At 38.2% G+C, this 12,756-nt stretch overlaps 1 protein-coding gene and 1 long non-coding RNA gene across 2 annotated transcripts in view; both read left to right on the forward strand.

Moving 5' to 3' along the window:
* The first annotated feature begins 354 nt into the window (after positions 1–354).
* Positions 355–2,298, forward strand: LOC145770421 (uncharacterized). The gene is made up of 3 exons (XR_014289152.1): positions 355–513; positions 640–787; positions 1,097–2,298. It is a non-coding gene; the product is annotated as an uncharacterized LOC145770421 (long non-coding RNA).
* Positions 2,299–6,105: 3,807 nt separating this feature from the next.
* The window catches only part of LOC145770413 (peroxisomal ATPase PEX6-like), a 187,050-nt gene continuing 180,399 nt past the window's right edge, over positions 6,106–12,756 (forward strand). The window contains exon 1 of the mRNA XM_082582057.1: positions 6,106–6,306. Within this exon, the coding sequence (XP_082438183.1) occupies positions 6,211–6,306 (96 nt within the window). The 5' untranslated portion in view covers positions 6,106–6,210. The remainder of the gene's footprint in view (positions 6,307–12,756) is intronic.

Raw genomic sequence — 12,756 nt, forward strand, 5'->3', positions numbered from 1 at the left:
GGTGTGTCAAAAATTACTTGCTGTTTGCTCATGCTTGGAGTGGATGTGATACAACTTTTGCAATATATCAACAAGGTACCAATATAATTAATCAGCTTTGGTAGCAGTACATTTTAATCTTGCTTTCAGTGTTTTATCTATAGTGTTTGTTACAGTGTTTTATATATTTCTGAACTGCTTAAACCATGCTTGTCTGAAAGTATATACATTTTTACCATTTTCTGATCAGCTTTTAAAAGATATGCAAGAATTCAGATGGCAGTCATTACCAAATCCACTCAATATTATTCTAATATTGTAATACTTTTATTTGGAATGCCAATGCATGGAGTGTATGCACACATTATTTGGTGACAATGATTAATTATGTCATCTGTCTTGTTGCTTAGGAAAGCTAAAGATGTTCAATTACCTGAAGAAGGAAGAATTTCAACAATCTGCTGATGTATTTGGGAGATTAGATTCTACACGTGAGCAAATAGCTGATGCTGGAAGAGATTTGTTATTGAAAAGGTTAGTTACTGGGACTGTATTGGTGCACAGTTAATTAAAAAAGAAGAAATGAAAATGTTGCTGAGTAGCCTACCAGTCTGAATGAGATTCACCGATAGTAATGCTATATTTTGTTGATCCATCAAGCTTTAGTGCAAAACCTGCCGATTCACTTGGCCAACTACGGTACGTCAAGTACATGCAGATGGTTGCAACAGCTTCCACTGTTCATCCTGAAACATTGCCACCCACCGAAGCTGCAATTCGTTTTCATTCCTTCAGAGTACATTTGCAGGTGAAATAATAGTGCGTAGCCTAATGGTATTGTAACACAATACCCGTAATCATTTAGTATAAAAGCGTCTTTGCTCTATAGATTATACCCCTTGAAGATATTTTTCAAAAATTGTTTATTGTCGGTAACTTCAAAATATTACAGCAAATTGCGCTATTAAACTGCGGTAAGGAAAAGATGCAAGTTATAGCAAAACAAGTTGCGTTATAATATGACTAGCATAAACATGTGGTGTAGGCTACTACAAATCAAAAATTTTATGGCAGCAAGACTTGATTTATCTAAGTTGATATAAAACTGTTGCTTCAGGTATGTCAGTGAAAGCATCTTGACACTGAAATCTTAGATCTCACACAATGGGGATGGAAAGCTGACGCAGCAGGTGCAGTTATGCCAATAAAGGCCAATTTAGATCCGGCACCAGAATGGCTATTGAACGTTGTACGATGCAAATGCAAAAAAGGAACAAAAAATCAATGTGGTACAATGTCTTGCAGCTGCAGAAAACATGGCTTAAAGTGCGTACAGCATGTGGAGAGTGTCGTGGGGAAACTTGTTGCAATCTCAGATGTGTACAAGAAGACTGCCCTGAGGATTGCGACGGTTTGATCATGTTTCAATAAATTATCTGTTCTGCCAACAAATTAAAATCAAAATTTTACAAGTGCTCCAGTGATATTAAAAACGTTCTATTCCGTTCATATTGTACTCCAATGTATGCATGTCATCTGTGGGAAAATTATCATCAACGTAACATTAATCGCCTGCGTGTTGCCTTCAATAATGCATTTAGAATTATACACAATTTGCCTAAACATTATAGCGTACGTGAACATCAAGTCTTGTGCAACATTATAACATTTCATGCATTACTTCGGAAATAAGTTTTTTCTTTTGTTGGAAGATGCGAAGTATCCGAGTGGTTAGCGCGTTGGGCTCGCATTCGAGAGCCTGCATGTTCGACTCCAGCCACCCGCACTTGCCATTGTTTCTCTGGGCAAGAAACTTTACGATCATTGCCTCTACCCAGTGATCGATTTCGAGTAATGGGTAGTACCAAATTTAAGTCATAAGTAGAGTAGACAACCGGAAACAAACATTGCCGTCGGCTGCAGCGTGGGTCAGGTGTATGTCGGAAGGCGTACACCGATGCATAGCGCTCAAGTCCGCTTTCCCGCAATGCAGGATAAAGATAAACAAACAAACTCTACTGTTGCCTCCCTGATGAGGTCCGATTGCCATCGTATATCAAATTATCGTCTTCATTATAATAATTCTATGTATGCTGATATCTAGTTTTGATGGCTGCCATGTCATCTGATTGTTTTTATCGTTCTGAATACTTTCAGTTCTTCTAACTTGCAACACTACCGTACCATTGTCTGTAAACTTGTAACATTAGATAGCCTATTTAGTGAGATTTTGTGCATTTGCAGTTTGTGTATTATTTCGTTGTTGTTGTTCGTTATTTGTGCATTTGCAGTTTGTGTATTATTTCTTTGTTTTGTATATTGACAGCTTTGTCTGATGCAAATAAATAATATTTTTTGTGTAGCCTATTGCCCAAATTTGAGCTACCGGAAAGATTCCACTGGATAGTTGAGCTGTACTCCTCAGACATGGCATATCCACTAGCAGTGTGAGTCGAATTTTCACCGTCGACAAGAACAATAGTTACACGCCTTGGGCACTGGCAGCAGTGACCGAGTGGTTAGCGCGTTGGGCTCGCAGTCGAGAGCCTGCATGTTCGACTCCAGCCACCCGCACTTGCTGTTGTTTCTCTGGGCAAGAAACTTTACCATAATTGCCTCTACCCAGTGATCGATTTCGAGTAAGGGAACGTTCAAATATTACGTAACGCTTTTTTTCCGAATTTTTGACCCCCCCCCCTCCCCCATGTAACGTCAACGTAACGCTTTTTTCAATCCCCCCCCTCCCCCATGTAACGCTTTTTCACTACGAATTCAGCACAAAAAACTACCATTCCGTACTCGAAAGCGTTACGTAACGTTTTGCTTGAACCCCCTCCCCCCCGATGTGACGCTAACGTAACGCTTTGCATAACCCCCCCCCCTCCCCCTCGAAGGCGTTACGTAATATTTGAACGTTCCCTAATGGGCAGTACCAAATTTAAGTCATAAGTAGAGTAGACAACCGGAAACAGACCTTGCAGTCGGCTGCAGCGTGGGTCAGGTGTACGTCGAAAGGCGTACACCGATGCATAGCGCTCAAGTCCGCTTTCCCGCAATGCAGGATAAAGATAATAAAACAAAAACACTCCACGACATAATTATTGAAGTAAAGTTTTAAAAATTTTCGCATTTTTTGAATAATGCCCGTAATATACTCTAGCCACTTGTAGCGTTTAGTTTCGTCATTAAACCGGACCTGGGGTCAAAATGCCCCCTTGAATCATTATATGAAGCTCCGTTATGTCTAAAAACGATTTTTTAGAACAAATGTATTGGATCTGCAATTATCAATGGGCTGAGAGTAATAGGTAAGCAATTTTAATTTGATGACGTCAGAGTGACGTCATTTAAATATAAATAATATTTTATCATATGTGAGTTGTCTCTTTCTTATACACATAGGGAAAAAAGTTAAAAATGAGCCTAAAAACTTGTGCAAAAGGAAAAATACAGTTTCGCCACTAGCGGCGCAAAGTGTTGCTTCAAAAACGGCCATAACTTTTTTTGCCAAGGGTCTCTGATTGGAGGAGAGTGAAAATCTTAATCTAGAGGAGTTAAGCTTTCCAACGATACCTAGTTTGTTAAGGTCGCAATTTATTCCAGGTCAAAACGTTTTACGCTTAGACTAATAAGAGAGGTCGATATTGATACCTTATATTAATATTGTATCCTGCTGCCTCCACAATGCAGAATCATGATGAACAGAACGACGCGATGCAGTAGGACGCACAGTTGTAAGGATTACATTGTACACATATTTTATCGTGAGATTAAGACAATTATTGCAATAGTTTGCATGGTAGTGAAGCTGTTTAGAACATCCCGCGGTGTGCTATGGTTGTAACATCTTCAGAAGCTTGCAACTTTCGGAAAAAAATGAGGCTTTCTTTTCCAATTGCAAGACTCAGAGAAAAGCTTTTCAATATGCTTTGTCGTTTGTACGAGCTACATAAATAAATAGTGGTGGCTTTGATGAAGATTGGACAAAGTTTTGAGTTTTTCGAAAATGAATGTGAAACATCTAAACAGCTCTTAGTGCTATTGCAATGCCAGTCTGATTTTTTTGCAAAGAAAATGTTGATCTTTGTTTTGTTGTAAAAGTAGTCATGTTCACCCTAAAGAAGCTGAAAGACTTGGGCACAAAAGGATCCGTAGCCTAGGAATCTGCAAAATAATTGGACAAACATGTGCAAGAAATGGGAAAAGTAGAAATGATTCAATTTTTGAATGTTCAAAGTCTTCCTGCTGCCTGGACGAGTACAAAAACTAAATACTGAAAAGTTTGGGTGTTCATCAGGACAATTATCTTTTCTAGCACTAGTTGCAACGTTTATCTGATGAAATTGAAAGTAAAAGTAACAACAAAGAAGATGGTTTATTTCTTCACTGACGTTTCGCGCACCATGACAATGCGCATCCTCAGAGCAAATAACATACAAAGTAAAATTTCACAAGGTTATATACTGCAATGCGATTGCAGGCAAGAAAAAATAAAACACGCACTATTTAAAAAATTGGCCAATGATGTGTGAGCGGTTGCTTTCCACAAAAACTAATTTAGACACAACACTTGGAAGCCAAAATTGCATCCTCAGAAAAGTCTCCTTTAGAAAGACTTTATTAGCAGAGCCCTTTAGGCTTACGGTCATGTAGAAGAGGACTGAGAAAGTGCTGAAGTTTAACTCGTCCAAAGTCAAATCAAGTTTGTTTCTGAGGAGTTTGTTTCATTTCTAAAAAGTGAAACTCACTGCTGCGTGATCATTAATCCGCAGCAAAGAATAGTCAAAAAGCAATGTGCTTTTTTAGCTACAAATAAAAGATCTGAAAGTCTTAAAACATTCTATCTTGACTAGTTTGCAACTTATTTTTACTCGTCAATAAAGGCCGAAGAAGCTTATTCATCAACAAGACTATTTAGCACCAATGTTACAGGCAACTTGTGCATTCTTGCATTACTGCAATACCACAATGATACCAAAGATTAGATTTACCCAAGGTCACGAGCTTGACCTTGCAGCCACACCTCTGGCTCCTGATCGAAGCCATTATCACTTCCTGCTTTGAGCCGGAGTTGAAAAAAATGTCCAGAGCTGGAGGTTGTTCCACAATTACGCTTAACCAAGTGACCTAATGGAACAAGCACATAAAGTTTGTAATTTGGTAAAACTAATTTTAGTTTGTGGATAATGGAATAGAAATTTCAAGGTTTGTAGTTTGTTAATTTTGTTGTGGCAATTATATTGTTTTTGTTTTGATGGTCAGAAATATTTCAAACTGAATTAACTCAAATATGTAAGATCGGTTGATCTTACATATTTGAGTTAAGAAACGTTTTTCAATTTTTTTTTATAGCAAAACTGCAGGATTATTAAAGTAAAGGTCCCATACTCAGATACTGAGCTTTGGGAAATGAGAAGATAAGGTTCTCATTATACTAAGCCTTTGGCACTAAGGAGAGTAGGGCGGCCAGTTCCTTTCTCTCGATCGCCTTTACTTCAGCAACTACGCCCACCCAATTTATTACACCCTGGGTAGAGGTGAGCGGTGTTTATCAACAACCAGCTGAGACCTGGAGTTGAACCAGGTTTGCTTAATTGGAAAGCCAACGCCTTATCCGTTGCGCCATCTCATCACTTCAATGTTATTAAACATAGCGCAGAGTTGGCCTGGCATATCTCTAGCTTGGTTTACCGATACTGAAACCCAACACAAAGGAAAATAGTCTCCAGAAACAACGGCTCCCGGTATGCGGCAAAAAGCGACAATCAGAGGTGAAATGTCTTGATAGTCAGGCAAGCCACATCACGTAGAACACAGGAACAACGCAAATTCAACGTTTACAAAATTCATCACAATTATAATCAAGAGGGCAATTGACCCGCCGGAACACTAGTGTTACACTTTCACAGAACTCTACACTTTACAGATTAAGAAATGCACATGTCATAGTGAAACACAAGTTCTTATACCATATACTATGGCGTTGGCTGATTTTCAAATTAATGATTAGTTGCACTATGTAAGCTGTAAGTTAGCTTGCAAATGTCATTGCTCTCACCTTACAGCTCTGTTAAGAAAAGTGGTTTCATTTGGTTAATTGTACTTCAAAATATTTTGTACTATTTAGGTTTGCTGGTAGCAAGTACGTTCATCCGATCACTTTTAGTTCGTTGTGATGACGCTTTTTTGTCATATCCGATATCTGGATATGGTTGTGATTATGAAGATACTATGCAAAAACTTAATGATATGGTGGTTGTTGAAAGCTCTCCGCTGCAGCAGGGAACAATAAACATAAACACTGAGGTTGTTGTGGCCAAGTCAACGGTAAGATACTGCATTATTGACTTCCATTTGATCACTTCCTCAGGTTCCAAAAATTTAAGTTTTTGGCCATTTAGTTAATTTCACAAGAACTGGCAGACTGAACAACAAAATTTGTATTTTACAGGTCTTTGTTTATATGGCTATTGGCTAGGACCAAAATCATAACCGTACATAGTCATACCTTATTGGGCATCCCTGGATAAGACGAACAATGTTAGAGAATATCATAATGCAAGTTCGATTTTGTCCTCACTAGTGCAAGTGGTCGATTTTTCCTTGCAGCGATTTTCTGCATCGCATTCTATTTATTTTTTTCTGCATTGCCTATCATCTATATCATACTCAACCAACATGCTCAAGAAAAATAATAAACAATTAAAAACCTGAACCAAATACACAATGTTTTAACTATGAAAAATTGCATGAAACTGCTACAAATAACAAAGATGATTGTCTTTAGTTCATTTAAATGCAAAAAGTCTAGGGCAGTGGTTCCCAACCTTTTTGTTGTCACGGACCCCTTTAGACAAATTATTAATTCTGCGTACCCCTACCTAAATTTTGCCTGAAACTCAATTAACATACTATTGACTATTGTAATAATTATGCTACTCAACTACTGTGTGTCATAATGCATTGCCGCTGTGACTCCTGCGGAAAATTAAACAGTTGCTCAAATAAAAAAATGAATAAATTGTTCAAGGAATGTCAGCAGTATTTGAATATTAAGGTGACCCAAAAGTCCCATGCCGAAACTTTTCCAACGTAAGCAAATTTAATGAGAGGGCTGTTGTTGTCTTTCCTGAACTAAACGACTGAACTGTGGTTGCGTTTTTGACAATGCAATATGCATGTCATCTTCAACGTCCAGGCGATTTCGATGTTTAGTTTTTATTGTAACAAGAGCTGAGAATCCTGCCTCGCAAAGGTAAGTGGTTATGAATGGTAGCAAAACAATAATCGCTTCCTTTGCCAAGAATGGGTAAGTTTGCAGTTTTGAGCACCAAACTTCTTTCGCAGGTTTTGAATGAAATTCAATGCGTAATAACTCTTTTGATCTCAAATCAATTAGGCCATCTTTACTGAGATCGTCATCGCTAATGTTATTCAAGTCAAAAAGAAATGTATTTCGAATCCATGTTTCAACTTCATTCGGCAGGTGTTCTAAATTAAAATAGCGTTGAAATGAGATTTGCAGTATTTCCATGTGTGCGCAAATTTTTTCTCTCATAGAGATCAAAAGAGTACATTCTCTTTGAGTTTCATCCATCAAGATAAGGTCTTCTAACATTGGAAAGTTAGCGTAATTACCTGCTTCCAATCTGCGTTTCCAAACCGGCAACTTGGCTAAAAGCGCTTACAGTTTTTCAGCTGCATCAATTATTGTCACACCTGGTCCTTGAATGCCACGATTAACATTGTTAATATGACCGAAAATATCGGCTGAGTAGGCCATGCCATATAGAAAACTTTTACTCTCAAACAATTTTGAGAGGGGACTTCCTTTTGCTTTCAAAAGAGTTGATACCTCATTTTTTAGCTGCTGCAGTCGTTTTAAAACTTCTCTAGATAACCAACGTATACCTCAGAATGATACAAAAGTACTTCGTAATCTGGCCCTACTTCTTGATAGAGCGCTTTAAAAGTACGGTGGTTAACAGCTATGCTTTTGATGAAATTAACGACTTTTACGCAATTCGTCAAAATTTCTTTGGGACTTGCTAGTAAAGTTTTTGCTGCTAAAGCCTGGTCTACACTACAAAATATTTTGAGCTGAGTGTGGCGCATTCTTTGTTTATTTAACACAAAGCTTCTCTCGGCAACAGCGCCGTGGTTGGCCTGAAAATGTCTGGTCATCGCGAGCTTTTTTTACGCTCTGGAGAGATTCGCTTGACCAAGGTTCTGGCTCAGAATTTAGTTTGAGCTCAGGTCTTGGCATTTTGTGGGACTTTGGTGGAAAGGCAGTTTCAGTTTTCTGTAAAAATGGTACTCTGTTTCAGTTAATAGGTTAGTTGGTGTGTGTAGATAAAAATTAAAAGGTTAGCTTTATTTATTTATTTATTATTATTTATTTGGATTTTGTTTCAGCCACAAGTAGAATTGGTCCATAGGATACAAACACACAAAGAAAACGAAATACAACACCACACAGAGAACGAGTAGCAGTGTAACATGTAGACTATCGGTACTACACAAATATTAACCACAAGTTTCAGGCTGGAGAGTACGATCACGATGCTGGAAGAAAGCAGATTGATAATAACACTCGGAATTCATCAAATGTTGAATCCACGTATTCGATGTGTTAAAGCAGCGATCAGTAAATTGATATATACTTTTACGAAGGAGAGAATGAAACTTCGTAATTTTGTTAGTACTGCTAGCCTTGCATTGATTGCAGTGTTCAACTGTACAAGTTAAAGGATAGCTCTAGGTCTACAATACTATTCTAGATTATTTTCAGTTGACCTATTACACTGTGTCAGTACAGCGATGGATGCGTTTGATTGATAAGTATAAATCAATTGAAGGCGAATTTCCAGCCAAATGACTTAACCAAGCAGAAAGTGACGTTGTTGGCGCTTGAATGCACACGGTCGCAAGATCAAATTTGCCAGTGTAGACAGTTTTTAGTCAGTCGAGGCTTGACAAGGCAGGCGTTTGTGCTTTTCGGGCTTGTAGTGTAGACCAGGCTTAAGGCGTACCTGTGCAAGATGCAATGGGTAACAACCACGCGAGGAGCTTCGTTTTTTACTAAAGCAGCAAATCCGGATTTGTTCCCGAGCATAGCTGGTGCTCCATCCGTGCATATTATAGAACAATGATTTTTCCCAAAATTCATCAAGGTAATCACGGACCCCCAAATGCTTTCTCACGGACCCCCAAGGGGTCCGCAAACCCCAGGTTGAGAACCACTGGTCTAGGGAAAAACAGAGAAAACTGGCCATCATGATTCATGAATGCAAGTTGAGAAGGTGAGGCTAACACGTTGATAGTAATGACCAAATGGTTGAAAATCTTGAAAAGTTCTATTGTTGCAAATCTTTCTGCAAAAAAATTGACTCAAGTTCCAACTGGATGTTCTTAATCATAATAATGCTCGTTTTTATAGCGTTGCAATGCAGCGTATCCATCGCAGAATGCATTGCTCCATAGCTCTTTACAAATCAGACATTGTCAGTACAGCCATATACGTAGAGGGCTAGAGGTGCAACTGAGTACATTATTATCCGAATTGATTCTATTGCTGAGTGCCAAGCAGGAATAACACTCAGTACTATTTTAAAATAGGGTTTGGTAAAACCTGACACTGTATCTAACCCATGCTTACCGATTCAGAGGCAGGCACACAATCAATTATTAAGTTTTTGCATCTTTCTGTCCAAAATATTTTTTCGCAATGTGCAGGTTAAATTTAAATGCTTATATAGTAGACTTCGCTTAACTGGATCACTTCGAGCAGAGGGCTTTTGTTCCAGTTAGCCGAATGATTCAGTTAGCTGAAAAGATACAGTACTGAGTTTAAAAAACAATCAAGTTTTATTTAGTCATCAAAGCAAGCCAAGTTGTAAAAGAAATAAGAATTAATCATCACTACAGTAATATTTATTTATACTGTATTAAAATACAGTGTTCTTTCTGCTGAATAAAACGCAATATGTAGTTACCTGTTTCAAGTCAGCTGTAAGTACTTGGCTTGATGTTTTTTCCAACTTTGCCAACAGATTGTCATGGTCTACGAAACCTTGTCCCAGCAGACCCCGCTTGAGAGCATTCAAAGCATTGCTGGTCTCTGTAACAGTTGGAATAGGTTCCTTATCTTCATCAGCCCATTGTTTCAGCGCGTGATGACTGCGTGGCATAATCTTGTTTCAGCGCGTGAGCAATGACATGCAAATTATGGGATTTTACTGTCAGTTTCGGTGCAAAAGTGATCGAATCATACGAAATAAGTGTTCCAGTGATCTAGAAAAGCGGCATACATTTACATTGAAAATGCACATGTGATTCGGGATTTAGAAAAATGATCCAGCTAACTGAATAATCCAGTTATCCGTGAGCCAGTTAAGCGGAGTCTACTGCACTGTCTGCTACTGTACCAACAAATACGTGGTTTTCTTTCATTTCAACAACGTCTTAAATTCAAAACAGCCTTAATAAATCTTTACAACAACTGTGTTTCTTTTCTTTGAATGCAAAAGAAGCATTCTTGTTTTAGCAAAATGGGCAAAGAAAGGAACTTTTCAGCTGTGGAGAGGTCAAAAATTGTTATATTAAAAGAAGAAGGGTACTCAGAAAGAAAAACATCCAAAAGACTAAAGTTCAGCAAGACAGCAGTCCATCAGGCAATAGTTAAATTTAATAAATTTGGAAGTTTAGTGGACTTGAAAAAAGGCGGTAAACCCAGGGTTACTAGTCCAAGAGATGACCATGTGATGAAGAGAATGGTAGTGCGCTCACCCATGTGTTCCAGTAAAAAAAATGTGATTGACTTTGTTGTGTATAGGTACAAATGTAAGTACATCTACCTTAAAACGCCGTCTTAGCGATGAATTTGGCCTCAAAGCTATCTATTGCTTGATGGACTGCTGTCTTGCTGAACTTTAGTCTTTCGGATATTTTTCTTTCTGAGTACCCTTCTTTCGTTAATATGACAATTTTTGACTTCACAGCTGAAAAGCTCCTTTTTTTGCTCATTTTTTTCAGCAAAAAATCTTGAAAAAAAGTTTAAATTTTTTATTTCTTAAAGAAATAGCTCATTCATAATGGCTCAAATAGAAGGCTCTGTTACATAACACGTCAGTAATGGCATAAAACCCAATATGACATAACATTTAAAATGATTTCCATAGATTATGGTAAGAATCCAAAATTTTGACAAGTGGTCTTAAACTTTTGAGCGCGACTACCAGAGGTGCTACCAGAGGCACTCGTACAGGCAGTAATGAGTTTTTATGACAGTGCAAGGACGAGAGTTCGCACAAGATCTTCCTTCTCAGACGAGTTTTTGGTGAATGCTGGTGTACACCAGGGTTCTGTACTCTCTCTATTAGTTGCTATTGTGATTGCTGTGATTACCGAATGTGTAAGAGAAGATTCATTGATGGAGATACTGTACGAGTGTACGTCGATGATTTGGTTTTGTTGAGTGACACAATGGAAGATCTGAGAAAGAAATTTGAGAAGTGGAAAGAGTCCCTTCAATGTAAAAGGTATTTATGAGTGAACATCAAAAAGACAAAGGTTATAATAAGTGGAACGGAAGGGGAAAACACAATGAGCAAAATCGACTCTTGTGTCATATCTGGAAGAAGAGTACGGAAAATTCTCTGTTGTATACGAAATGCAGCAAGTGGCTACATAGAAAAGTGCAAAGATGAAGAGGGTGACATGCAGATAGTTAGGTTTGAATGTTAAAGATGCAAGAAGATTGAAGAAAGAATGATTGGTCCTGTTGAAAAGCTGAATGATGAAGTTGAATCAGTGAATGCCTTTTGCTATCTAAGAGAAAGGGTGAATGCCAGTGGTGGTTCTGTGAAGTGGCAGTGACTGCAAGAATAAGGTTTGGTTCGGTGAAATTCAGAGAGTGATGAAAGTTGTTATGTGGTAGAAGATTTCCGTTGAGAATGAGAGGAAGAATTTATAGTAGTTGTGTGAGATCTGCAATGTTTTACGAAAGTGAAACATATTGCTTACTGGAAAACAGGTTGGCGATTTTAAGAAGAACTGAGAGAGCGACGGTGAGGGCAATGTGTAATGTGAAGCTGATGGACAAAAGGAATATCGAAGAACTTATGCACTTGCTTGGGTTGAATGAGAAAGTTGATAAATTGGTGAAAGTGAATGGAGTGAGGTGGTGTGGGCATGTTTGAAAAGGGATGAGGATGATGTTTTGAGAAGCGCTGGGGTTGCAAGTGGAGGGATGAAGGAAACAAACAAGACCCAAGAAAATATGGAAAAGGCAAGTTGATGAGGAAAGCAGCAAGGTAGGCTTGATAAGAAAGGATGCGTTAGACTGTTAGAAAGATCAATGTGGAGGCAGTGTGTGAAGGTGATTGCGACACTTTAAGGTGCATTTGGCCACCCTCGGTAACGGGGACATCACCAGATTAAAACTAGGCTAGTACTACTACTTTAGTACTCTTGAAACTTATTATTTGCTCTTTGAACATAGTCTTTTATTTTTTGCTGCCTTTTTTGTCTATTTATATCCTGTATTATGGTAGTCATTATCTGTGTTTAATTGTAGCTAATTTTTGATGTTTGTTTAATTGTTTGGTGGGTTGGTGGGCAGCCGACTTTCATGACCTTTTGGTTTTTCGTTCGTATCCTTGTGCAACTATTTCCATTTGATGTTTGTTGAATTGTTCAATTATTTTCTCTTGCTAACAAAAACAAGTAAATTGAACTGCATCAGGTCTAAAAAAATACAGTAATCTCATTCACAAG

Source organism: Aplidium turbinatum, chromosome 1 (genome assembly GCF_918807975.1).
Source record: "Aplidium turbinatum chromosome 1, kaAplTurb1.1, whole genome shotgun sequence".
Classification (NCBI taxonomy): domain Eukaryota; kingdom Metazoa; phylum Chordata; class Ascidiacea; order Aplousobranchia; family Polyclinidae; genus Aplidium; species Aplidium turbinatum.